Raw genomic sequence first — 23,338 nt, 5'->3', positions numbered from 1 at the left:
AGCCTGTGCTCCGCAACGGGAGAGGCCACAACAGTGAGAGGCCCGCGTACCACACACACACAAAAAAATAATAATAATAAATTAATTAATTAATTTTAAAAAAGACAACCCAATAGAGAAAAGATGAACCAAGGATATGAAAGGCAGTTCACAGAAGTCATCCAAGTCACTCATAAACATACAGGAAACACTCGACTTCGGTAGTCACTGGGGAAATGCAAAGGAAGTTACCATTGAAACACTGGGTCTGGGGTGAGATTTGCAATAATCAAGACAATATCCATCTTCTTGGCGAGCATGCATTTTCCCACACATAGGTAATTTGTTGGAGCTGGAAATGGTTACAACCACCATGGAGGGCAGTTTGGGGGTTTCTTTCTGAATTTCGAGTGCACACTTCTGACAATTCTACTCCTAGGAATTGACTGTTCGGAAAAAGAAAAACTTAAGTGCACAAAGATACACACACTCGGGGACATTCAGATCATCTCTCCTTTTCCATCACAAAACTCGGTGGCTAGCCTGTGTGCCATTGTTGGCTGACCTCTGCTTTAGAACGATATGCAGCTGTTCCGAAGCAGCGAGGCTGATCGGTGGGGACTGGTGGATGAGGGCAGCCGGGAAAGTGGCTGAGGGCAGCAAAAGCAACTTGCAGTTACAGAACCGTACAGTTTAGGGGGCCTCTCCCAGCCCCACCAGATCACTTATGAAGTCCATCAACAGCAGCCATAACGCCGATAAGATTTGTGTGGGCACAGAGTTCTGGAAGGCTGCACACCAAACTATTAACATTGGTTACCCTGGGGATGAAGAGGAGACCTTTTGTCTCCCCCAGTGAATAACGGTAAAAGAAAAACAACCCATTAAGGATTACCTCTTGACTTGTTCATGGTTAATATGAATTAACCTTGCTCTGGGGTTCCTTTTTCCACCCCCAGATAAAAGCTGAAGACGACCAGCCCCTCCCTGGGGTCCTCTTATCCCTCAGCGGTGGTGTGTTTCGTTCCAACCTCTTGACTCAGGACAACGGCATTCTGACCTTCTCAAACCTGGTAAGGTGTCTGGTAGTTTACTGCCTGCCTGACTCCCCCATGAGAGTGCCGGGACATGGCGGCCGTGACTTGTGTGTTGCTTGACAACGTGAGAACAGAAAACCAGCCTGGAGTGTTTTACGTTTCTTTGGGGACCAGACGTAATTAGAGGATTGCTTTCACTAGAACTTAATGCTGCTGATTCATGTTCCCTTCTGCACAGACTTCTTGTTTTCTGGTCACCCCCTTGTCACTGAGACAGTGTAGTTAATTACCCCGGCCACAGCGGCTCCTGTCTTAGGCATCCCTTTGTTTTACCACAGGATCGCACTGTTTATAATGCCGAGTCTCGTTCGGGGGTTGAGCTTGTGTTTCTTCTGCAAAGCACACTCCCCGTGGTGGGAGGATAGCACCCATTTTTCACTGGGGATGTAGAATGAGGCCCTGAGTGGTGGGCACTCAGGAGTGCACGTCAATTGGCCATCTTGTCAGTCCTGGGAATAAAGTGACTGTTACAGGGATGTCGCAAACAGGCAGTGAGGTGTATCTGAAAGATCACATGTTGTGCAATGATGCGCACCCAGCTTCAAACCTTCCATCTGCTACTTACTTGCTGGGTCATCTCAGGCAAGTTACTTGACCTCTCTGAGCCTCAGTTGCTTCCTTCATAAAATTCACATATGGTTTCTACCCCATGGTGTTCTTGTAGGCGCACCATGATGACAGCTGCTGTTAGAATTGTAATTGCTGTCACTGTAATGATTTATTGTAGAGTTAGAGTTACCATTTCTGGGTGTCCAGGAAGCCATGGAGCTCTTGGGCCTAATTCTGGTCCATCATGACTTCAGCCGCCCCCTTTGAAGCCATACCTAGATTTGCAGCAGAGGCTCAGTTTGTGGTTCTCTCGGCAGAGCCCCGGCCAGTATTACTTCAAGCCCATGATGAAAGAATTCCGGTTTGAGCCATCCTCGCAGATGATCGAGGTGCAGGAGGGACAGAACTTGAAGATCACCATCACCGGCTACCGCACGGCCTACAGGTAGGCAGTCCCACCTGCACCCCTCTCTCCCAAGCCCGGCCTGTGGGATCACATTCACGCTTCTGTTCTCTAGAACCTCATCCCAGTCTTCATACTGATTTTATTTGGAAGACAAGGGACATAAGATACGAGGTCCACAGGCTCCTGACTGCTGCCGTTTTCTTCTAATATCTCCAACGAGTGTCCCCCCCCCCCCCAGTCACTTAACCTCTCCTGCTGTTTAATCCAACAAATAAGGAGATTTTGTCTCATTTGATGATTGTAAACAAAAATGAGGATACATATTTAAAGTATGCAGCACGGTGCCTGGCACGTAAGTGCTCCATAGCAGCAATTATTGGAAACCATGTCTCCTACACTTCATGGCCCCTGTCCCTTCTTTTGCCAAGGGGAAATGTGCAGGGCAAACAAATGTGCAGTGTATCTCCCATCCCCCCCCCCCCCCCTTTTTTTTTTTCTTAATTTTAATTTTTGCCATGCCAGGCAGCTTGCAGGATCTCAGTTCCCTGACTAAGGATCAAGCCTGGGCCACAGCAGTGACAGTGCTGAATCCTAACAACTAGGCCAACAGGGAACCCCCTTCAAACGAATAATTCAGTCACAAAGTTCCTATTTTGAAATTGGCCTGAAAGACCCTATTTAGTTCCTAAAAATTTTCATTTTTTTAAAAAAGTTTGAAACTTAAGTTACATTTTGAAAAGGAGGAAATGCATTCACTTGAGTGAAACTTGGAAATGCTGGAAGGAATCTGTACACTGTGAAGTTTCCCTCCTATCCTGGTCTCCGAGCTACCTAGGTTTTCCAGTGTTTCTGAATACTTTCAGAGACAGTTTATACAAATGTTAGTAAATATATTTATACACATTTACAAAAGCACTCAAGGCAAAGATCGATTAATCAGAAGGAGTGGGTTTAGAAAAATGGACCATTTTCAATCGAATATAAAAATGGAACGAAAGGGGAAGTGACTTATTTTCATTTTTTTGGATGCTTCATTATTTAAATTAAAGCTTAACAAAAAAATACAATAAAGTGGAATAAAATAAAGCTTAGCCTTTTTTAATTACAATTTTCTGGAGCATCCCATAGAATGTACAAGAAGAGAAATTGATGACAGCCTTCTGGCTGGCCTGAGCCCTCCGGCAGGAAGGCTCGATTTGCAAGTGACACAGCTAGAACTGAGTTGTCTGGGTCATTTGGGGCACAGTTCTCCACTGAGCTATTTTGCACTGTAAATTGTTAGTAAATGCAGGACACTTTCCCTGAAATCTTTTGTGTGCTTCAGAAAACCCCAAGAATGTCATGTTCTGTTTCTTCTCTCGTCCCTCTAGTTGCTATGGTACAGTTTCTTCCTTAAACGGAGAACCAGAACAGGGTGTTGCCGTGGAAGCAGTGGGCCAGAACGACTGCAGTATTTATGGAGAAGACACCGTGACGGACGAAGAAGGGAAGTTCAGGTTACGTGGATTGCTGGTGAGCCTTTGGATGTGTTTCATTAGTGGATTTTTGCATACCGGGTTCAGCGGTACCTTGTGGTGCCCCCAAGACTGCTAGGAATGGGGTCGAGAGTGTCACCAGGGCAGCATAGGTTCTGGAACTCTTCCCAATCCCTATTGTAGCTGACATACTTACCTTTTATGTAGCTGATGTACTGGGTTGGGGGTTTTGTAGCAAAATAAAGGTGGAAAACCATGGGTTTGGTGCACTGTTTGCCTAGCATGGGTAGTGTGGCTCAGGCCAGGGCTTTCAAACCAGATGCCTGTGGCGCCAGAAAACAAGTGTGAAAGGCTGGAGGATGCTGGGTGCCTGGTAGGGAGTGGTGTGGACTGCAGGGCCCTGGAGAGGGCCTGGCCCACGAGAAGGGGCCAGTTTCCACTCAGCTCCAGCTCTACACAGCTGTGTGGGAAGACAGACTCAGGGTTGCCAGATCGTTTTGAGTTTGTAAAATTGTGAAAACTTCTGATTTTTAGATGTTAACAACCAATTAAAAAAAAACCCACAACTTTGTGCAGGCCAAATAACCGACTTATTTGTCCTTTTGGCTGCTCAATTGCAACATTTGGTTCAGAATTTATGGTGCCTTTTTCCTCACTTTTACTTGCACATCCATACATTCATTTGCTCGTTCAGCAGACACTAAGTAGGAGTCACCGAACAAGAGTTTGGGTTGATGGCACCCACTGGGCAGGGCCACTTAGGTCCAGGGTTTGGTCCTCAGCCTTTCAGATTCACAAACTGGATGTTCTTAGTTGACCCCAGGGATAGTCGTACACCTCTTGGCAACTGACTGATGTTTGCCTGAATCGCATGAGCTGAGGTGCAAATCCGTTTGCCAGTTTACTTAGGTATGTTCCCAAAGGTAAGAACATCCATGTCCATTGTCCGCCCATCCCCACTCGCAGATATGGGGAAGTCAGGTCAGGAGGTTGCTTGGTGAGTGAGGAGGGTTCAAAAAGCTGAAGGAGGAAGATGGGCTTGGGGAGGACTGGAGAGCGTATGCTCTGATGGCCCAGCCGGATGCACACCCGCAGGTGGGCTCCCTGTGCCCTCTGCCCACCACTCCCTGTCTTCAGTATCTTCTCCTCAGACTCGGCGAGACAGCGGCGCTCTTGCTCCCGCGGGAGTCTGGATGGCCTGACCGCGACACTCCCTTCTCGCTCTCCTCTGCCCTTGGAGAGGCCCACCCTCCGTGGAGCACGCTGCCACTGCTCCCTGCTGTCCCCCAGGCCTGCTTTCCTTCCTCGTAGCAGTGGTTCCAGAGAGCACAGAGTGGTGATGGTGGCATGGATGTCCCCCGCCCCCGGGCCGGCTGTAGCCAGGGCCCCAGGAGGGGCGACAGGTCCTTAGAGCCAGCTTCTCTGTCTCCTGCGTTCAGTGCAGGCCCAGCCTTTGAAATTTAGTCCTTCATGGGCTGCGCTAATGCCTTTCTCCCTGGGTTTGAATCCTGCCTCCGTGATTTCTTAGCTTTGTAAGTTCAGGCAAGTGTCTCGTGCTTTTTATGTGTTTCATCGTCTGTAAAGTGAGGATGAGAATAATGTCTACCTTCCAGAATGGCTGTGAGTATTAAGTGAGTTAATACACGTAAAACACATGGAGCAGTGCGTGACACACTGACTCCGTAAGTGGTAAAAGCAAGAACAGACAGCACCTTCCCCTGAGGTGGTCCTCACCAGAACTGCCAGCTTAGGTGTTTGCTTGCAGCTTTCCTTGGTCTAAGTTAGCAGCGGGTGGAGGGCCTGGCAGGCGCCTTTGCACTTCAGTCTGCCTTCCCCTGGCCGGAGCGGGAGGGAACCCGGTGTTCCAGGCTCACCTCCCTCTTACAGTTGTAGGAATGCAGATTCCGCATCACCGTGTTGGTTCTTCCGAGGGTCTTAGTGGGCCAGACATGTTTCTCTAAACTCACCAACTTAACACATTTTATTTAACTAAACCGAATATGGTTTTCTTCTCCACGACAATAAATTTCCGTTTTAAGTGATGCTGCCCCACACCCTCCTCGTAATAGATGTTAATTCATTAGTGCTTTCAGTGTTGTTTAGAGTCGCCCCCTTATGGCAGCCCATGCCTTTTTCACGTGCCAGGCCTCAGATTCTGGAGGAATAGCCTAAGGCTAGACGTTTCCCATCAAGGGTTTAGATTTGAGTTTTCCAGTCTCCCAGAGGACACCAGGCTGGAGAGCCCTTGTTGAAGATTTCCTAAGGATTTCAACCCCCATTAGAATTCATTTCCCCAGTTGATCTTTCTGGTCAGTGTACTTGTCAAGGCATCTTGGGTGAGAAGCTGCATCCCTAGATGTTGCTGCCAGAGGCTGAAGGTGAATCCCAGAGTCAGCCGGCCAGGAGTGAGGAGTCGGGCCGGTTAGGATGGGAGCAGCTGCCTGATGGGCTCCTGCCCGGCTGGGCATGGGCATGAGGGGGCAGTGCCCGTTCTTCCCATCTTCAGCAGTGCCGTCCCTTCTTTTCTTTACAAATCGCTATGCATGTCTTTCCTTTCTGAGGTGCAGGTAGATATTTTGAACCAAACCAAATGCTGCTATAGTCCTCACTGAGCTATAAAGTGAATTAATACAATCACCATTGGTGATCATAAATTTGATTGTTCTTGTTTTTTTAATAATAGCTTTATTGTCTCTGTAAAGGTACCGTGTGCTCATTATAAAATAGTTCAAGCAACATATCAAAAAGGATAAAATTTTGGGCTTCCCTGGTGGCGCAGTGCTTGAGGGTCCGCCTGCCGATGCAGGGGACGCGGGTTCGTGCCCCGTTTCGGGAGGATCCCACATGCCGCGGAGCGGCTGGGCCCGTGAGCCATGGCCGCTGAGCCTGCGCGTCCGGAGCCTGTGCTCCGCAGGTGGGAGAGGCCACAACAGTGAGAGGCCCGCATAACGCAAAAAAAAAAAAAAAAAAAAAAAAAAAAGGATAAAATTTTGAAAGGGAAAAAAAAAATCACCCTTAAGCTACCACCTGGAAGGGCTCCTGGTTAATGTAGAGCGAATGCCGTTGCGGACACTGCTCTGCCCGCACACAGAGAAGGTCACAGTGCACACGATTTTAGGAGACCAGGGCCGTGTTATCCTCGCTAATGTATAGATCAACAGTTACGATCTCAGGGTTGTCCCCTCTTGGATGCACACGGTCAACTTTGAACTTGGCCCCAGCTCTAGATCCTAATGTGTCATTGGGTCCAGTGTGCAGTTGATGATCAGCAATTGGTTGTTTTAAAAGTTTTTAAAACCCCGCTAGTATAAGTGATCTGTCATCCTTTGCAGAAAGATGCAGATCTTTTCTTTTAATAAGTGTGTAAGAAAAAAAATAGTTCAGAAGTTGACAAACAATGGGTTCTTTTATACTCTTAAAGCCTTGCATAAAGCTGAATTTTGTGTAATTTGCAGCCTTCCGAGAAGGCTCATATCTTGAACTCATATCTTTCTTTATTAGAGTTGCAACTAGCCCATACAGCAATGTAAGAAACAAACAAAAAACTTCATTTCTTCAAGGCAGTTTACTTCCCTCTATTGGAAAGTTGTCATAATGTGCTGGCTTTCTTAGAACAAAGTACTTTACTGCTATCTGCCAAAAAATTATCTAAGTAAATAATATACATCCTTCATGTGTGCAGTGTCAACAAAAAAAGTTTTTTTAGAAAAGTGTGGGGTTTTTTTTTTTGGTAAACATCATATATGCCTATACATTTGAGGAATAGAATAAAATGTATAAAGAAGAAATTTGTTTTAAAAAAGTGAAAACCTCAAATCCCACTTCCCAGAAATAATACCCCTTTGGGAATGTCATTCCAGATACCATTCAGTGCACGTACACAGCTAGAGAGGCGGGCTGGGCAGCAAGGAAAGAATAATTTTATCAGAATAAGCATATCATGCTTGCAGTTTTGGAATCAGAAACCACATTTAATTTCCCTTGGGTAGGAGAAACTGAATGGGGTTTGAAGGAATTGTAGAACTTCAGGAAAACGTTTCTGCATCAGGGTGCTTTTTCAAGGAACTCTTAAGAAGGTTAACAGGCTACATCTTAGGAACTGAGGTGGAACAGGAAGGCACCCGTCTGATGGGGGCCTGCAGGCAGAGCAGGCTCAGATCAGGTCTTGTGACAAGCCCCTTTCCAAAGAAGTGACTCCTGCGTTTGTTTGCAGCCGGGATGTGTATACCACGTTCAGCTCAAGGCAGAAGGCAACGACCACATTGAACGGGCCCTGCCTCACCACCGGGTCATTGCGGTATGACATGACATTCTTCGGTGGAATCGTGGCATGATTGCTTCCCTGATCAAAAATCCTTCAGCATTCCTCTGGCTGTCTGCCTTTCATCTGTTTCGGCCGGGTCGGGGTGCGGGGGGCGCTTTAAATCCTAATTAAGGGCCCTCTTGGAATAGTGTCATTTTCACAAGCAGCATTTTCTTGGGCTTTTAATGAATAGCATCGCTGTCATGCGTACAGAGAAGAAACTCCAGCTGTTGTTTCCCTACTTCCCCTGCAAGTTCCGATCATTATTCTGCAAGTTAAGGATCTTAAGGGCTAAGTAGCATTTCAAATCAAGGGAGGGTAATAAAGAGAACATGGGCTTAATTGGTGACGGGGCTGCCCACTTTTCTTATATTTAAATGACCTTGTTTTCCCACCAAGGAGAGCCTCTTGATCTTTAGGATCACAACTTAGCTAATTGATCCCTAAAGAGGCAGCCCTCCAGGTCACAGGAAGTGGCCTTGGGATCATTTTCAGTGAGGTTTTCTTCCATAGAATAAGTCTTGTTCGCTAGAGTAGAGGGCTTGGGTGGACGAGAGGGCCTGCCTCTTGCTGGCTTTATTAGGTGGCATTACACATAAAGATTATGAGGGGTTAGGAGGCCAGTGGGCCATTTAGGACTTTTTGGCCTAGAAAGTGAGTTTTCTTGATGTCTTTATGGCATCTGGCATTTAAAATGGTTGTGATGGCTATGTCTTATAATTTTGTATTTCCCTGCCATGGGGACTCAGACCAGGATCACAGGCAGCCATGTGGACTATGGTCCCACATATGAAAAGGTCACAAACGGGGGCACACACCCACCCAGGGGGAGCAGCTGGAGCTTGGCTCCTGCCAATCCCTGCCAGGCAAGAACATCTTTCCCTTTTTTCAAGAAATGCTGGGAAATCTGGCTTTTTTAAAATGAAATTGCTTTTTCTGAATGTTGACAAGTCATTAAAAGTTAGAAAAAAAAAAACTGTGCTTGTCAAACAAAATGTGCCCATGGGCCAGGTGTCGCCCATCTCCTGTCAGTTTGGGACCATAGACTCAGGCTGCTGGAACGTCGAGCTTTGCTCCCTGAATACAAAGTGAAGTCAGGAGATCCCCTGGCTGGAGTAGAGGTCCCCCTTCCAGCGTCCTCAACCCCAGTCTTCCTTCTCTCTTCTCAGGTTGGGAATAACGACATTGATGATGTGAACATCATAGTTTTCCGGCAGATAAATCAGTTTGACTTGAGTGGAAATGTGATCACTTCATCCGAGTATCTTCCTACATTATGGGTAAGGCCAGATTTTTAAGGTTCAAGTGCTCTGTTCTTTCCGGCTTCAAGATGAGAGGGAGCAGGATATCCGGGTCTGTCTAGTGCTTGCTTTAGCTGAGGGTTGAGGTTGAGATTTAAGAATCTTCAATCCCAGCATGCCTCGGGGGGAATGATTCCTGATTGCTGGAGAGACATGTGGTCCAGTTTCAGATCACTGTTTTGCCAGCGGTGTGTGTCTTTGGAAGCATCACAGTAGAAACCTAATGAACGAGCAATACAATCTGGAGTCTAGAACGGAAAGATGGTTTTAGGGCAAAGCACCTCGTCACTTTCTAGATTCTGTGCAGGGTTGGGGTGATGGGCAGTGGACCTGGAGCCAGACAGTCCGGGCTGGCTCCTGTCCCACGGTTACTCACCTGGCTGCCTCGGGCACCCCCTCATTCCCGTGGGCCTCTGTCCCCTGCTCTGTGATACCACGGAGTTGGATTCAGTGGCCTCTTAAGGCCTGCTGGAGCTCTAACAGAACCCGCATGTCTGCAGTTAATGAAGAGGTGTCTGTACAGTGCCCTGTGATGCCTGGAAGGATGTTAATGAATCGCCATGGGGAAGTATTTTTCAGAGGCACATGTAATATATACAGTGAAGCATTTGACTTGAGTGAGAACATGTGCTTAGGTTAACTCACCTCAGCTGCCCTTCAGGGGCTGCGGGCATGTTGTCTATGGGCCTGGTGGGTGATGCCCAAGTGTGAAGAGGGCTGGGCAGGGATGGGGAAACTGGAGGGAGGGTATGACGCCAGGGCTGTACCTCCCGTGTCTCGCCCCATTGCAGATGGTAGTGGGAACAGGCAGCGAACCTGGGCAGGGGAGAAAGAAAGGCCACCAACAAAGCACTGAACTGCTTCTGGAAGCAGCCAGAGAACCAAATGCAAAATGGGAATGCATTTCAAGTTTAAGGAATACCTGTGGGGTTGAGGATACAGCATGTGGGAGGCCACGCCAGGTGGGCGAGGCCAGCAGTGAGGAGGGCTGGGTCCCAGGCTCTACCAGGCGATAACTGTGCGACCTTAGGTGACGCAGGCTCTCTGAGTCTCCGTGGGGATGACTGCCATGCCTGTTTAATAGCCAGGATTGGTAGCGATGTATGTGAAGTGCCTGTAGCAGGCCTGGCATGTTAGAGACATGTTAGAAGCTATTCTCTTCAATAGTATCACTACACTGTTTTGAGTGTTAACGTAAGTTATCAGAATCTATTTTAAAATCTTAACATTTCGACACGTGTCACGTCACTGGCATCTCAGATGCGTTAGGAATGGCCTGTCAGGGGTGGACGGTTGCTCTTTCAAAGATCCATGTTTCCAGAGAACCTCTCCCCACAAGAGATAAGCTGACCCGAGGGTGTCTGAAATGCAATGTTTATCGTGTTTTCAGTTTTAAAAGCATGCCCTCTTTGTCTCTGCTCTCCAGGTAAAGCTTTACAAAAGTGACAACCTGGACAACCCGATCCAGACGGTCTCCCTGGGCCAGTCCCTCTTCTTCCACTTCCCGCCCCTGCTCAGAGATGGCCAGGTGATGCCTGCTCCACTCTGCTTTCCGTCTTTGTCATAGTGGTTGCCCTTTTCAGCTAAGAAAACACAGTTCTCCCATTTTCCCCCCTCAGTTGATGTCGTGCTTTCTGAATCAGAGGAGGTGGGGCTCTCTAAGGATTATTTTTTTGGAATTAGCTCTTTTTCTGTTTACAAAAATAATACACATTCATGGCAGGAGATTGGGGAGGGGGGTGGAAATCAGACATAATCCCGTCAACCAGAGGTAACCACTGTTAATGTGCTGATAGGTTTCCTTTTGGTCTTTTTTTGATTCATGTGCACATGTATGTATAAATATAAATACACATATATATTTATTTTGATAATGCAAAGCTGGGACTGTTTTGTACATTGTTTTGTAGTCTTTGCTTGTACATTGTTTTGTAGTCTTTGCTTTTCAGTGAAAACTATATCACAAATACTTTCCCCATCGTTAAATCTTCCATAGCATGATATTTAACGGTTGCACAGTAGTCCGTGATAGAGGAAATACCATAATCTATTTAACCGAGGCCTTAATGTTCATCACTTACTGATTATAGGATGTTTCCTATCCATTTTAATTGGGCAGAGCAAGCTATCGTGGCTGGCGCGGTGGCAGCAAACTTTGCAGAGAACTTGGTCCCTTTCCGGGGGACTTAGCCTGAGGGTGTGAGTAGTGAGCCTGTGTGTGTGTGGTCCCTCCCCCGGCTTCTTATCATTTGCCATGGGGATGATACTCTATGGCCTTTTTCAGCGTGAAATGGCTGTGCAATAACGCAGGTTGTGATGGAGTTTGGGGCCTCCTCCCCACTTCTCCAGGTGCCCTTTGTAATCGAGCCACTTTCGGCAGCACACCACCACGGACACAGACCCCCCTGGGCTCACAGCCTGCTCAGTACCCTACAGCTGAGAGACCCTGGGCACATCATGCTTCACTTCTTCACGTCTCGCTCTCCCCATCTGTGAAACGGGGGCAATAATCCTGATCTTGTCAGTGGTTGAGAGCAGAACAGGCATTTGCCTAATGTGCTCATGGCACTGGGCCCCTGGTCAGGGCTCAGCACACCGGGACCATGACCGTCACTGGAATCACTGCAGAGACACTGCGTCTTAGAACTCGCCACCTAATGAGCCACTTAAGTATCGTCCCTTGAAAGTCAACCTCGTTTTAGATTAAAAACAGTCTTTCTCAGTTTGATCATGTGCCCCCCTCATCCGAACTGACTCATCAGAACTGTATGTGTTTCATAAAGTCAGATTCTCCAAGGACCACCGTAGGTGCAGTGGTTGGATACGCTTGTAAAAACGAGCTCTGAGCGCCTCTTCAGAGATGTCAGGGGCGCATGGCTGTCACTGCTGGAATAGCCTGCTGAGGCCGCCCCTTGGGAGTTAGCAACCTAGGCTTGGAGGTGTAAACTTGGGGATTTCTTTAGAAACATAAAGTCCTTTACATCACAGTCATATGTTAGGAGTTAGTTTTCTCTTGTTTGCCCAGCTGTCCTTTATGAAAACAACAGCTTCTTCCCTGTGCACAGAGTTACGTGGTGCTTCTGGACTCCACGCTGCCCAGGTCCCAGTATGACTACGTCCTGCCGCAAGTGTCCTTCATGGCAGTGGGCTATCATAAACACATCACCTTGATCTTTAATCCCACGGTAAGGAGGAGGGAGTTTCTCGGTGTAGGGTGTGAAGAATGGTTCCAGGTACCACTGAGTGCTTTTCAGAGCCCATCCCGTGTAGGAAGTTGGTGGGAGTCATCATTCCTGATGTAGAGAGAAGGCTGGGGGCTTGTGCGTGGCAGAGCCCGGACTCGAACGTGGCTCCTCTGCTGGTTTCTGGCTCGTGCTCGGTGACCTGGCCCATGATCTTACCTGAATAGAGGGTTCCTCCCAGTTCCGCTCAGCGGAGACTCGGTCACAAAGTGCCAAAGAGACGAGCACGTAGGGGAACCATTTGTCTCCAAGTGGAGGTGCACGGTGACCCTAGGGGAGGGAGAGGGCCTCTGCGGAGGGCTCTAGGGCTGCAGCCTGGGACACCTACCAGGGCTTGCCAGGACATTCCCTCGGTGCAGGGAGCCACATAGGAGGCCTGGGCAGGACAGAGGTGCCACTTGGTGGGGGCCGAGCAGCCAGGCCTCGTAGCTGCTGCCAGGAGTGTGGTCCCACATCTGAGGCGGTGAGAGCAGGGCCATGTGCCAGGGAAGGGATGGCCTGGCGGGGTGTCCTGCTGGTCCTCACAACAGTCCTTCCATGGGGAGGTGCCATTCTTCCATTTTTTATGGAGGCTCAGAGAGGCTGAGTGACTTACGTAGGGGTGGTCAGCAGATCCGGGTTTTACCACGTTCCAGCCGTCTGCTGGACAGCTCATTGCCATACGCTTATGAGAGCCGTAAGGGCACTTCGCTTTATCCCGTGTTGAATGTCAGTATTGACAGCCACGTTGTTGATGCTTGATCCAGTATTTCATGCACTGCTGACCGCTCCACACACCTCATCTTGTTGAACTTTCACAGCATTCGCCTGCAGTAGGTGCTGTCTGTATTATCCCCATTTTATAGTTGAATCAACTTAGTCTTAAAGTGACTGCCCGAGATTACACGGGAAGACCTGGCCTGGAGCCTGGACCGCGGTCCTCAAGGCTTCTTCTCATAATCGCTCTGTTACTTCCCACTGACTTCAACTTCTCCTTAAGGATTTACTTTAATGGAAAACGGTTTGAGATCTAAGACATGTCAAAAAATGTTGGAGTAGGCAGTTAGGGATGGAAATCTGTTCCTGCCCTTCTGTTTATTAAGGGACCATCTCACTCTGCCTCACTCATCTCAGGTCAAAAGGCCCCTCAGTCACTCTCCAGCCTACGTGTTCTCAGATATTTTGGTCTTGGGACCCCTTTACACTGTTAAAAAATTGTTGCGAATCTCAAAGAGCTGTGATTTATATGGGTTATATATATATTTATCATATTAGAAATTAAAACTGAGAAATGCTGAAAATACAAGAATCCATAAGCCACACGTCCCATTACCTGTTACAGTCATGACATCATCACATTTGCAGCCTCTGGAGAAGTCCACTGTACACTTGTAAGAGCATGAAAATGGCACGTAATATCTTAGTAGTATTATGAGAATAGTTTGGACCGTGCAGATCTCCTGAAAGGGAGGCCCCTGGGCTGCATCTTGAGAACCAGTGCTCTGGCCCGTTAACCTGTTTCATCGTCAACAGAAAGTTATCTTTTAATTTATTTGTTTCTGTTGTCAGGGTGGAGTGGGCTAGTTAGGATATAGGTTCGTTTGCTGTTACAGAGACCCAGCATTTCAGGGGCTTTAGCAAGAGGGAAGTTTCTGTCTTATGTCAGCACCAGGAGTGAGCAGTCCAGAGGTCATATGGCAGCTCCAAGGTGCTGGGGCCTGCAGCTCCTTCTCTCCCGTGGCTCTGCCATCCTCCAGCATGTCGCCAACCTTCCAAAATGGTGCACTTGGCTGGAGGCTGTCTGGCCAGCAAGGAGGGAGGGCCCACCATTCTCTCCGAGGGTACAGCCTGGGTGTTCCACCGTCACTTCTCTTCCTGTACCGTTGGCCAGAACTGGTTCCAGGGCCCCACCTGGCTGCGAGGGAGGCTGGAGAATGTGGTCTGTTCTGACTGGCCCAGATGAAAGTCAGTCCTTCCACTGGAAGGAAGCGTGAATGGCCCCTGGGACCCAAGCGCTGCCTCTCTTCCTCAATGGGTATGACCTCGGGGACTAGCTTGCTGTCCACTGTGTCCCTAAGCCTGGAACAGTGGGTTCTCGATGCCTCCTTGTAGGACAGAGTCCATGTGTGCGGCTGGGACCCAACAAAATGAGACCCTTCTACTTTTCAACCACAGGGGTCCCCTGCAGCCCACAGCTGTTTGTCCTGTCAGTTTAGACAGTGAAGTGTGCGGGGGTGAGTAGCACCTTGTTATCGGAATCTGGTTATTCCGGAGCTTCAGAGAGCAAGTGAGGAGGGTTTGTGCAGCAGAGGATTCACTTGAGATTTATCTGTATCGCTTTGGTTCCTTACTTTGGGTACTGAGTGTGCCGGGGGTCCCAGGGGGGGCCGGCTCAGAAGCCAGGCGCATCAGGGCTGTGGATGGAGCACTGGTGTCTGGGGGTGATGGTGCTCTCGATGTTTGCAGAGGAAGCTGCCCGAGCAGGACATCGCGCAGGGATCCTACATCGCCCTGCCTCTGACGCTGCTCATCCTGCTGGCTGGCTACAACCATGACAAGGTAGGGGGTCCCGAGACCTTATGGGCAGCAGCTGTGTCGGGGGGAGGGATCCCTCATGACTGGGACGTGGCAGTGGAAGAACGTCCACTGTTACAGAGGTTACAGCATTTTAGGTCATGTCCAATTCCTAAGGCCTCCTTGCAAGGCCGTAACCCTCTTGTAACAGTTCTCCTAACCTTTAAACCTGGAGTACCTCTGGGTCTCTGGTGGCTGTCTCTAGTACAAAGACCTGCCCTGGTCTGAACTGAGATCTGCCTGAGAGCACAGAGCAGGTGGTGACGGGGCCTGGGAGGGAGGGGCGCGGGGGAGGGTCTCTGATGTCCCACTGGACGGAAGTCTTCTCCTGGCGTCCCCCTCTCTCATGCTCTCTCTCTTTCCAGCTCATTCCCTTGCTGTTGCAGCTGACAAGTCGCCTGCAGGGAGTCCGAGCTCTCGGCCAGGCAGCCTCTGACAGTAGCGGCCCGGAAGACGCTAAGAGACAAGCCAAGAAACAGAAGACGAGGCGGACGTGAGGGGAAGAGGCCAGGAAGTCTCCCTCGGGACAGGCCCCTGGCGTGGAGGACACGCTGCCTGTCCCCACCCGCCCCTCGCCCAGCCCCGGTGCCATACCGTGAATGGACCCTCCTGTCACTCTGCTGAGCACAATTGATTTTCTGAGTTGAAGATAATTTATTATTATTATTTTTGTCAAAGAAGTATTTAAGCTGTGCCGGTGGTGTGCGAATGTAATCTTCAGTCTTCTGCTTCATTTGCAAGAAGAGTTCTAGTAAATGGGGGCTCTGGCCCCCTAATCAAGCACCTGTTGGATTGACCTTCCCCTTAACTTCCCTGTGCATTTGAGGTCCCTGCTAGAAACTACACAGCCCGTGTCTACTACTGGGAGGGTGTGTTAGGAGGTAAAACTCAATAAAGTTGCCCGTTTGTTTGTGTTGTAGGTCATCTCAGGTGTAGTCCTTGGATGACATGGGCTAATGCTGGGGTCACCGACTAAGCCCCCTGGAGGGGCACGTGAGTCCTGAGTGAAGGCGAGATGACACACGGCAGCTGGCTTTTGGCCTCAGCGGTGGTAGGAAGACAGGGGAGGAGGGGTTGTGGCACAGCAAAGAGCCCCACCCCAACCTGATCTAAAGGAGCCTGCGGTTCTTGGGGGCTCTGGCTCCCCAGTGCCCTGCGAGAACATGTGTTCATTTTTCTAGAGAAGCCAGGAAGACAGTTTTATGTGAACTCGTCCACGCTTTAAATGTTAGAGACAAACAAAATGCATACGTAGGATGTGTGAAGCTTGAAGGCTGCGAGTTTGCATAAGGGATCCACAGGAATGCTCACCCTTTGAACAGCATTAGTTTAATTCACATAGGAAGTAGTTAAGTTAATAAGTTATACTGGAAGCGGGGACATCCATCCATCCAATGTTTATTGAGTCCCATGTGTGACAGGCACCGGGGTATGCAATAAGCAGAGTAGACGACGGTATAAACGGAGCTGGACGAGGACAGGGCCCCTCTGCTTTGTTCCTCATCGTGCCCAGCGCTTGGTGTGGAGTAGGCATTCTAGAAGGAATGAATGAGTGAATGCATGCGTGCTTGCAGGAATGAACAAGCACAGGGTACGGGGCCCTGCCCCCCCAAGCGCACGACCCAGTCATCGTTGGGTGGAAGACAAGCCAGCAGGTGGACGAGGGCCGTGCGGAGAGCTGAAGGCCTCCTGGTGGAGGAGGCTCACGTGGCCAAGGGGTCACAGAGCAGAGGTCCGATCCCACCTGAGAGCTTAGGGAAGCTTCCCAGGCATGATGTTTAGGCCAAGTCTGGAAGGACCCAGAACAGAAAGAGGAAAAATAAGGCAGAAGGTCTTGTTGGGTGTCACGACCAGTGCAGACAGTTAGCTGGAGGGTTCCCAGCCCCTTGGTGGCCACCCGAAGAGCTGCTGTGTTTCCAACCAGCGGCTGTTGAGCTGTTGGCCATTTCACGGGTGTTACTTTTTCACCATGAAAGGAAATAAACTCTTAGAGATCTGGGACAGTTGAGATACATAATCCATTTCTTGGAGTGTGTTCTAACTCTTATTCCAAGTGGACACCCAGAAACCTCCCTTTTAAATGTTAATGGGGCTTTTTATTGACACAGTGTAAAGGTTAAGAGCTCGTGAAAGATAGGACTAAATGTCAATAGGTTCCATCCAGTTCCAGGCGCTGCCATTGAGTGGCAGTCTTCCCCCGTCACTGCTACATGTCACCCTTGGTGGTGGTGGGTCTTCTAAAGGGCTCCGTTCCTGGAAAAGGCTGCTGTCTTTCTCGGTCCATTTGGAAGTCGGGCCTACTCTGTTGCCTGTAGTTGTCTTCATTTGCTGGCAGTCTCAGGACAGCTCCCCTGATTCCCCTGTGACGTGTAAGTATGAATAGTTAGAGGCTTTTGAATGGGGCAAAAGTTATATGAGACAGATTTTTTTTCCCTGAGAAAAATGTCTAAAATGGCGGGTCCCTGAAGACCTCCATTGCTTGCACATTTTTTTGCTTATTAAAGTAGCCCCAACCTCAGTGAGGACACCCCAAAGACCGACAGGGAAGTGCCCTTCCAAGGTGCTGGCTTCACCTCAGTCTTTCCTGGTTTACTTGTTTGGAATGTTATCAACCAACCAGCAAGGATGGTTGGAGTAGGGGGTGGGAAGGGGTGGGTGTGAGGAATGTGTAGTGGGGAGGGGCTGGTGGCTGCAAGAGAGGTGGAGGGAAGAGGTGGTCCTTGTGTCCAACTCTCAGTGGTCTGTAAGGAAAGAAGATTCGTGAAAGTAGGGAAAAGTGAATGATTACCTCCCTGAGTTAAGAGCACTCGCGGAAAGACTAGCCTTTCTCCAGTGGTGACCATGTGCCAGGTGCCATGCGGAGTCGTTTCATGCATGAACTGCTTTGTCCACATGACCTTATGACACAGGTATGTTTTCAACCCTACTTTACATAGGAGGAAACTGAGACTTAAAGATCTTGCAACTACCAAGTAGCAGAGGTGGGATTTGAACCCAGATGCAAGAGTTCTTGACCACTGTGCTCTGCTAACTCCTGCTGTACAAAATGAGTCGGTGCATTTGTGTGCCAGGTTGTCTGGGAATAATTCAGGGATTTAGAAAGTGAATGTCATCTGCCAGAGATGTGGGCATAAGCTGTGATAAATTTAGTCAAGGCACAGTGACATGCAGCCATGTGTGCAATGGAGCATCAGGCCATAGGACCTTTTAATTGTTCCGTCAGCATTGTTTCTAGAACCAGAGTTATGTGACTAAATGCTTAAATCCAATTCCCTAAACACAGATCCAAATCCAGTGGGTGAGATTCCCCTTTCCTCAAAAGCTGGAGCAACCTGATGAGGAGAGTTGGGAAGGATCTTGGGGACAAAGTTTGCATAGTTGCATTCTGTTCTGTCTAGGCTGAGTGTTCACTGGGAGTGAGGACTGTGTCTCAATCATCTGCATTTCCAGTCCCTCACACATGGTGGGTGCCTGAGGTAGGGAGCCAGCCTCAAGATCATCCCCCGATGATCCCCACTGCCTTTGTGTGTGGTCCCCTTGCATGCTGAGTCAGGACTGGCACTCAGACGTGAGTGATGATGTGTGCCTTCTCAGGCGGGGTCATAAAGGGCATTGCACAAACATGGAAACAACCTAAGTGTCCATCAACAGATGATAGAGAAGATGTGGTGTATATATACAATGGAATACTACTCAGCCATAAAAAAGAACAAAATAATGCCATTTTTAGCAACATGGCTGCAACTAGAGATTATCATACTAAGTGAAGTAAGTCAGAAAGAGAAAGACAAATACCATATGATATCACTTATGTGTGGAATCTAAAATACGACACAAATTAACCTATCTATGAAACAGAATCGGACGTAGAGAACAGACTGGTGGTTGCCATGGGGGAGGGGGGAGGGAGACGGATGCACTGGGAGTTTGGGGTTGGTAGATGCAAACTATTCCATTTAGAATGGATGAACAACAAGGTCCTACTGTGTAGCATAGGGAACTATACTCAATATCCTGTGGTAAACCATAATGGAAAAGCATATAAAAAAAGAATGTATGTAGTGTATGTGTGTAACTGAGTCACTTTGCTGTACAGCAGAGACTGGCACAGCATTGTAAATCAACCCTACTTCAATAAAGAAAAATTAAAGGGCACTGCACTCCCCACTTTGGCCCTGGGGGAAGCCAGCCGCCTTGTGTGAGGGTACGCAGGCAGCCTTCGGAGAGCTGAGGTCCCTGGACAGCAGCCAGTCCAGCTTGCCAGCCATGCGCTTCAGGAGCCCTGGACATGGATCCTCCAGCCCCAGTCAAGCCTTTGGTTGACTGCAGCCCCAGCTGACGTCTAACTGCAGCTGCTTCAGAGACCCACCCCCACCCCCCAGGTGACACTGCCTGGCTGAGCTCTTCCCAAATTCCTGACTCACAGAATCTGTGAACAAGATATATGACTGTATTAGGCCTCTAAGTTTTGGGGTAACTTGTTATGCAACGTTAGGTAACAGGAACGGTACTCACTAAAGGTCTCATGAATGGACAGTGACTGAGAGACTCCCAGTAAGTCGATGCATTTCTACTTGTACTAGTCAAGGCTCTTTTGGTTCAAGTGACAGGAACCCAACTCCAACTAGCTTAAGCAAAATGGGGCATTTCACTGCCCATGTAGTTGAGAAACCCAGGAGTGTCTGGCTCCGTGCATGGCTGGGTCTAGGGTATGTCTTAGCCTCCCGGCCCTGCTTCCCTTTGTGTGTTGACTATGCTCTTCCCTCCATCAAGGCTCTATGCCAGCTCTCAGTGATTACTTCTGAAAGACCCCTTTGCTGGAAACTGACAGACATTGAAACCGGGTCCTTGGCTATTTGTTCAGTCACTGCTCTGCCTGAGGCAGTGGCAGGGGCAGATGTGGAACGGACTCCACTGCGAGTAGAATTTGGGAAAACTGGCTTTTGACTTCTGATTTTTCTGCTTCTGTGGAAGATGGTCATCCAGCAGCATTGGGCCTGTGTCATCCCAATTTGCAGACTGAACAGAAAGAGAACTTCCATCTCACAGACCCTGTGTCCATCTGGGGAAGGTGAAGGAGTGATGGGCAAACTGCTCATGGGGCCCTGGCCAGCCCTGAGCCACACCTCCGTCCATGCCATATGAAGCTCCTGCAGGGGGTCGCTGTGTTTCCCAGAGAAACAAGGGATCCCGGGTGGGCAAAACAAATAGAAGTCAGCTCCACTCCCTTCAAAACTTGATGACAAGGCCTGGTCGAAGTCACCCACCATTTTTGGATTTATCTTTTCATTAGCAAATAACTGTGACCTTATCATGACATGCCTAGGGGAGGGGAGAAACTCATCTTGTGGGCCTACTGTGTGGAGTGGGGGAAGGTATGAGGGGACCCCCTCCTTCCCCCTTCTCAGTGGGAGCGTTTATGCTTCATGATACAGTGGTAGGATCGTGGATGGATAATGACCATTGTCACTACAGCGCTTCTGCCCCCACACCTGGGGTTGTTTACGATGCTGCCCGCTTACATACCCTTTCGGATGAGTGACTGTTTCACTGTTCCACCTTGTAGATGAAATAGCAGCCCATCTTGCATTTGCTTTTTGGAATTTGAAGATTCTGTAAAATAGATGAATGCATTGGAACAAGTGGTCCCCAAGTCTGTGTGGAATCCATTCCTCTGGGGACTGATGGCTACCCCTCCCTGTCTAGTCTCTGCAGGGGAAGCGGCTGGCAAGAGGAGGGAAGCTGACAGCTGCTGCATTTTTATCCTGTTACTGCTCTTAGAGCCGAGAGGAAGAGATGGCTAACCGCCGCTGAGTGATCAAACTTGAGATGGGCCTCTCTCGCTTCCTTTTCATGGGCTGGGGTGGGTGGGAATACAGAGAAAGAACATTTTGTTGCCTACTAAAAATGCTTCTTCCCTTGTACAGTTTCGAGAATGCCTCACCTAAGTGATGACTGATACTCAGTTAATGATGGCAAAGAACTGATCACATATGAAGATGAGGTCTAAGACTGACACTGGTTGATGGCAGGGGTCAGCAAACTCTGGCCCCCAGAGTCTATTTCTGTTTTTTAAATAAGTTCACTTGTATCATTTTTTTTTTAGATTCCACATATAAGTGATGTCATATAATATTTGCCTTTCTCTGTCTGACTTCACTTAGTATGATACTCTCTTATGTCCATCCATGTTACTGCAAATGGCATTATCTCATTCTTTTTTATGGCTGAGTAATATTCCATTGTGCATATATACCACGTCTTCTTTATCCATTCATCTGTTGATGGACCCTTAGGTTGCTTCCATGTCCTGGCTATTGAAACAGTGCTGCTATGAACACTGGGTTGCATGTATCTTTTTGAAAAGTTTTCATCTTTTCTGGATATATTCCCAGGATTGGGATTGCTGGATCATGCAGTAGCTCTATTTTTAGTTTTTTAACGAACCTCCATACTGTTCTCCATAGTAGCTGCTCACAGACATGGAAAACAAACTTACGGTTACCAAAGGGGAAGGGGGGGGGTGGGGGAAGGATAAATTAGGAGTTTGGGATTAACAGGTACACACTACTATATAAAAAACAGATAAACAGGGACCTACGATATAGCACAGGGAACCATACTCCATATCTTGTAATAACCTATAGTGAAAAAATATATATATAAAACTGAATCACTTTGCTGTACACATGAAACTAACACAACGTTGTAAATCAACTATACTTCAATTTAAAAAAAATTACAAATTGCCAAAAAAAAAAAAAAAACGAAAACTATGCCTCCCCCGCCCCTGCCAAATCTTGTCTGCCACTGTGTTTGTATATAAAGCGTTATGGGAACACAGCCACACCCGTTCATCTACAAATTGTCTGTGGCTATTTCCATCCTACAACAGTGGAGATGAGTAGCTGTGGCAAAGACTGTAATGCCCCACAAAGCCTAAACCATTTACTATCTGCCCCTTTATAGAAAAGGTCTGCTGACCTCTAGTCTACTGGGTACTTTGTAAAGTTTGATTTTGGGGAGAGTCATTAGTTCATTCAACAAGCATTAGTTGAGCATCTGTGCTGTGCCAGGCCCTGCTCCGTGTACTGGGGGTTAGTGGTAAGAACATGCGGCCGGGCGTCAACTCTCCGGAAGCAAAATGCTGACGGAGGAGAGGGACATGAAAGGGGTGAGTGAGAACTTCCTGGATGAGAATGTGTTGTAAAAAAAGGGAAGAGGGCGACGGGGTAGAGGGTGATTGGTGTCAGGGAAGGCCACTCTGAGGAGGTGCCGTTTGAGCTGAGACCCGAATTAGAGAAGGGCCCTGTTCGGCAGAGGTTGGGAGGCAGAGCTGCCCGGGTGGAGGGGACAATAATTAGAAAGACCCTGAGGAGGAAATGAGCTTCAAGGGTCTGAGGAAGAGCCAGGAGGTCAAGCCCTGGACGGTGTGGGGTAGCTGCCAGAGAGACTGAGCGGAAATGGCCAGTGAGGTGGGGGAGCCCAGGATAGGGTGGTTGGGTAAACAGTTGTCAACGCTCCACCCATTCATTGATGGATGAATGAACGAATGGTCATTAGAAATAATGTTGGTCATGATCCATCCCATGACTCATGGAGACCACGTCACCAATTCACACTGGTCTTCTGTTTAGGATGAACCGTATGAAACTGCCATTTTTATAGGTCAAAATGGTTGACCAACCATTACACATGCGTACTGAAATTAAACAGGTAAATGGATAGTGGATATGGGAGCCAGGTTTCTCGTTGTTGGAGTGGAAGGATACAAGTACGCAAAGGAGGGAAGACTAGAATGATCCCTGTGGTGATGGATTAGAGTTGGAGACATCAGTATGAACTCACATTTCATACAGACACAGATGGTTGCATATGGAAATATTTATACTTATGTGCATACACACAGGCTAGTAACACACATATGCTTCCTTGCTCTGCCAGCGGAGCAGGGCTAGAAGCAATGAGAGCTTAGTAGCAACCAACACCCAGTGCCTAGATTTCCATTCTCTAATAACACCCCTCTCCAATAAAAGGCACCTGGGCTCAGTGGAGAAATGTCTGATTCTAGGACTCGGGTGGGAAATATAAAAGATGAGCTGGGAACATCGTATAGTGTCAGAAAGTAAGGAAGTGATGCCGACCAGGGTTCTTGGCCTTCCTTAATCAATATAAATTGATAAAAGCCCAGACAAGAAATTCAGGCAGGGCTTTACTGGGGCCCCTGCTGCAGCAGCTGGAGAGCGAAAACAAGTAACAGTTTCCCTTACTTGCTCTCTGAGGTGGGGGGAGCTGGTTCCTTATATGGGGTGAGGGTGGGGGTGTGTCCAGGGATTGGGCAGGAGGGCTGGCTTAGGTGTTTTGCCCACCCCTTTGGTGTTGTGTGCAGGGGGCATGTGCAGTACCCTGCTTTTGCTCCCGACACCCTGTTTT

At 48.4% G+C, this 23,338-nt stretch overlaps 1 protein-coding gene across 2 annotated transcripts in view; it reads left to right on the top strand.

The window, feature by feature from the left end:
- The window catches only part of LOC103069974 (nodal modulator 1), a 53,085-nt gene extending 37,683 nt beyond the window's left edge, over positions 1-15,402 (top strand). For both annotated transcript variants that reach the window (XM_007466936.1, XM_007466937.1), the window contains 9 exons: positions 939-1,052; positions 1,943-2,070; positions 3,402-3,543; positions 7,720-7,803; positions 8,979-9,089; positions 10,537-10,638; positions 12,176-12,295; positions 14,798-14,890; positions 15,271-15,402. In XM_007466936.1, coding sequence (XP_007466998.1) covers positions 939-1,052; positions 1,943-2,070; positions 3,402-3,543; positions 7,720-7,803; positions 8,979-9,089; positions 10,537-10,638; positions 12,176-12,295; positions 14,798-14,890; positions 15,271-15,402 — 1,026 coding nt within the window. The remainder of the gene's footprint in view (positions 1-938; positions 1,053-1,942; positions 2,071-3,401; positions 3,544-7,719; positions 7,804-8,978; positions 9,090-10,536; positions 10,639-12,175; positions 12,296-14,797; positions 14,891-15,270) is intronic.
- The last annotated feature ends 7,936 nt before the right edge of the window (positions 15,403-23,338 follow it).

Source organism: Lipotes vexillifer, unplaced genomic scaffold, assembly GCF_000442215.2.
Source record: "Lipotes vexillifer unplaced genomic scaffold, Lipotes_vexillifer_v1.1 scaffold232, whole genome shotgun sequence".
Lineage (NCBI taxonomy): Eukaryota > Metazoa > Chordata > Mammalia > Artiodactyla > Lipotidae > Lipotes > Lipotes vexillifer.
The sequence above is the reverse complement of the archived record's forward strand: the minus strand, read 5'-3'. Positions and strand labels throughout refer to the sequence as shown.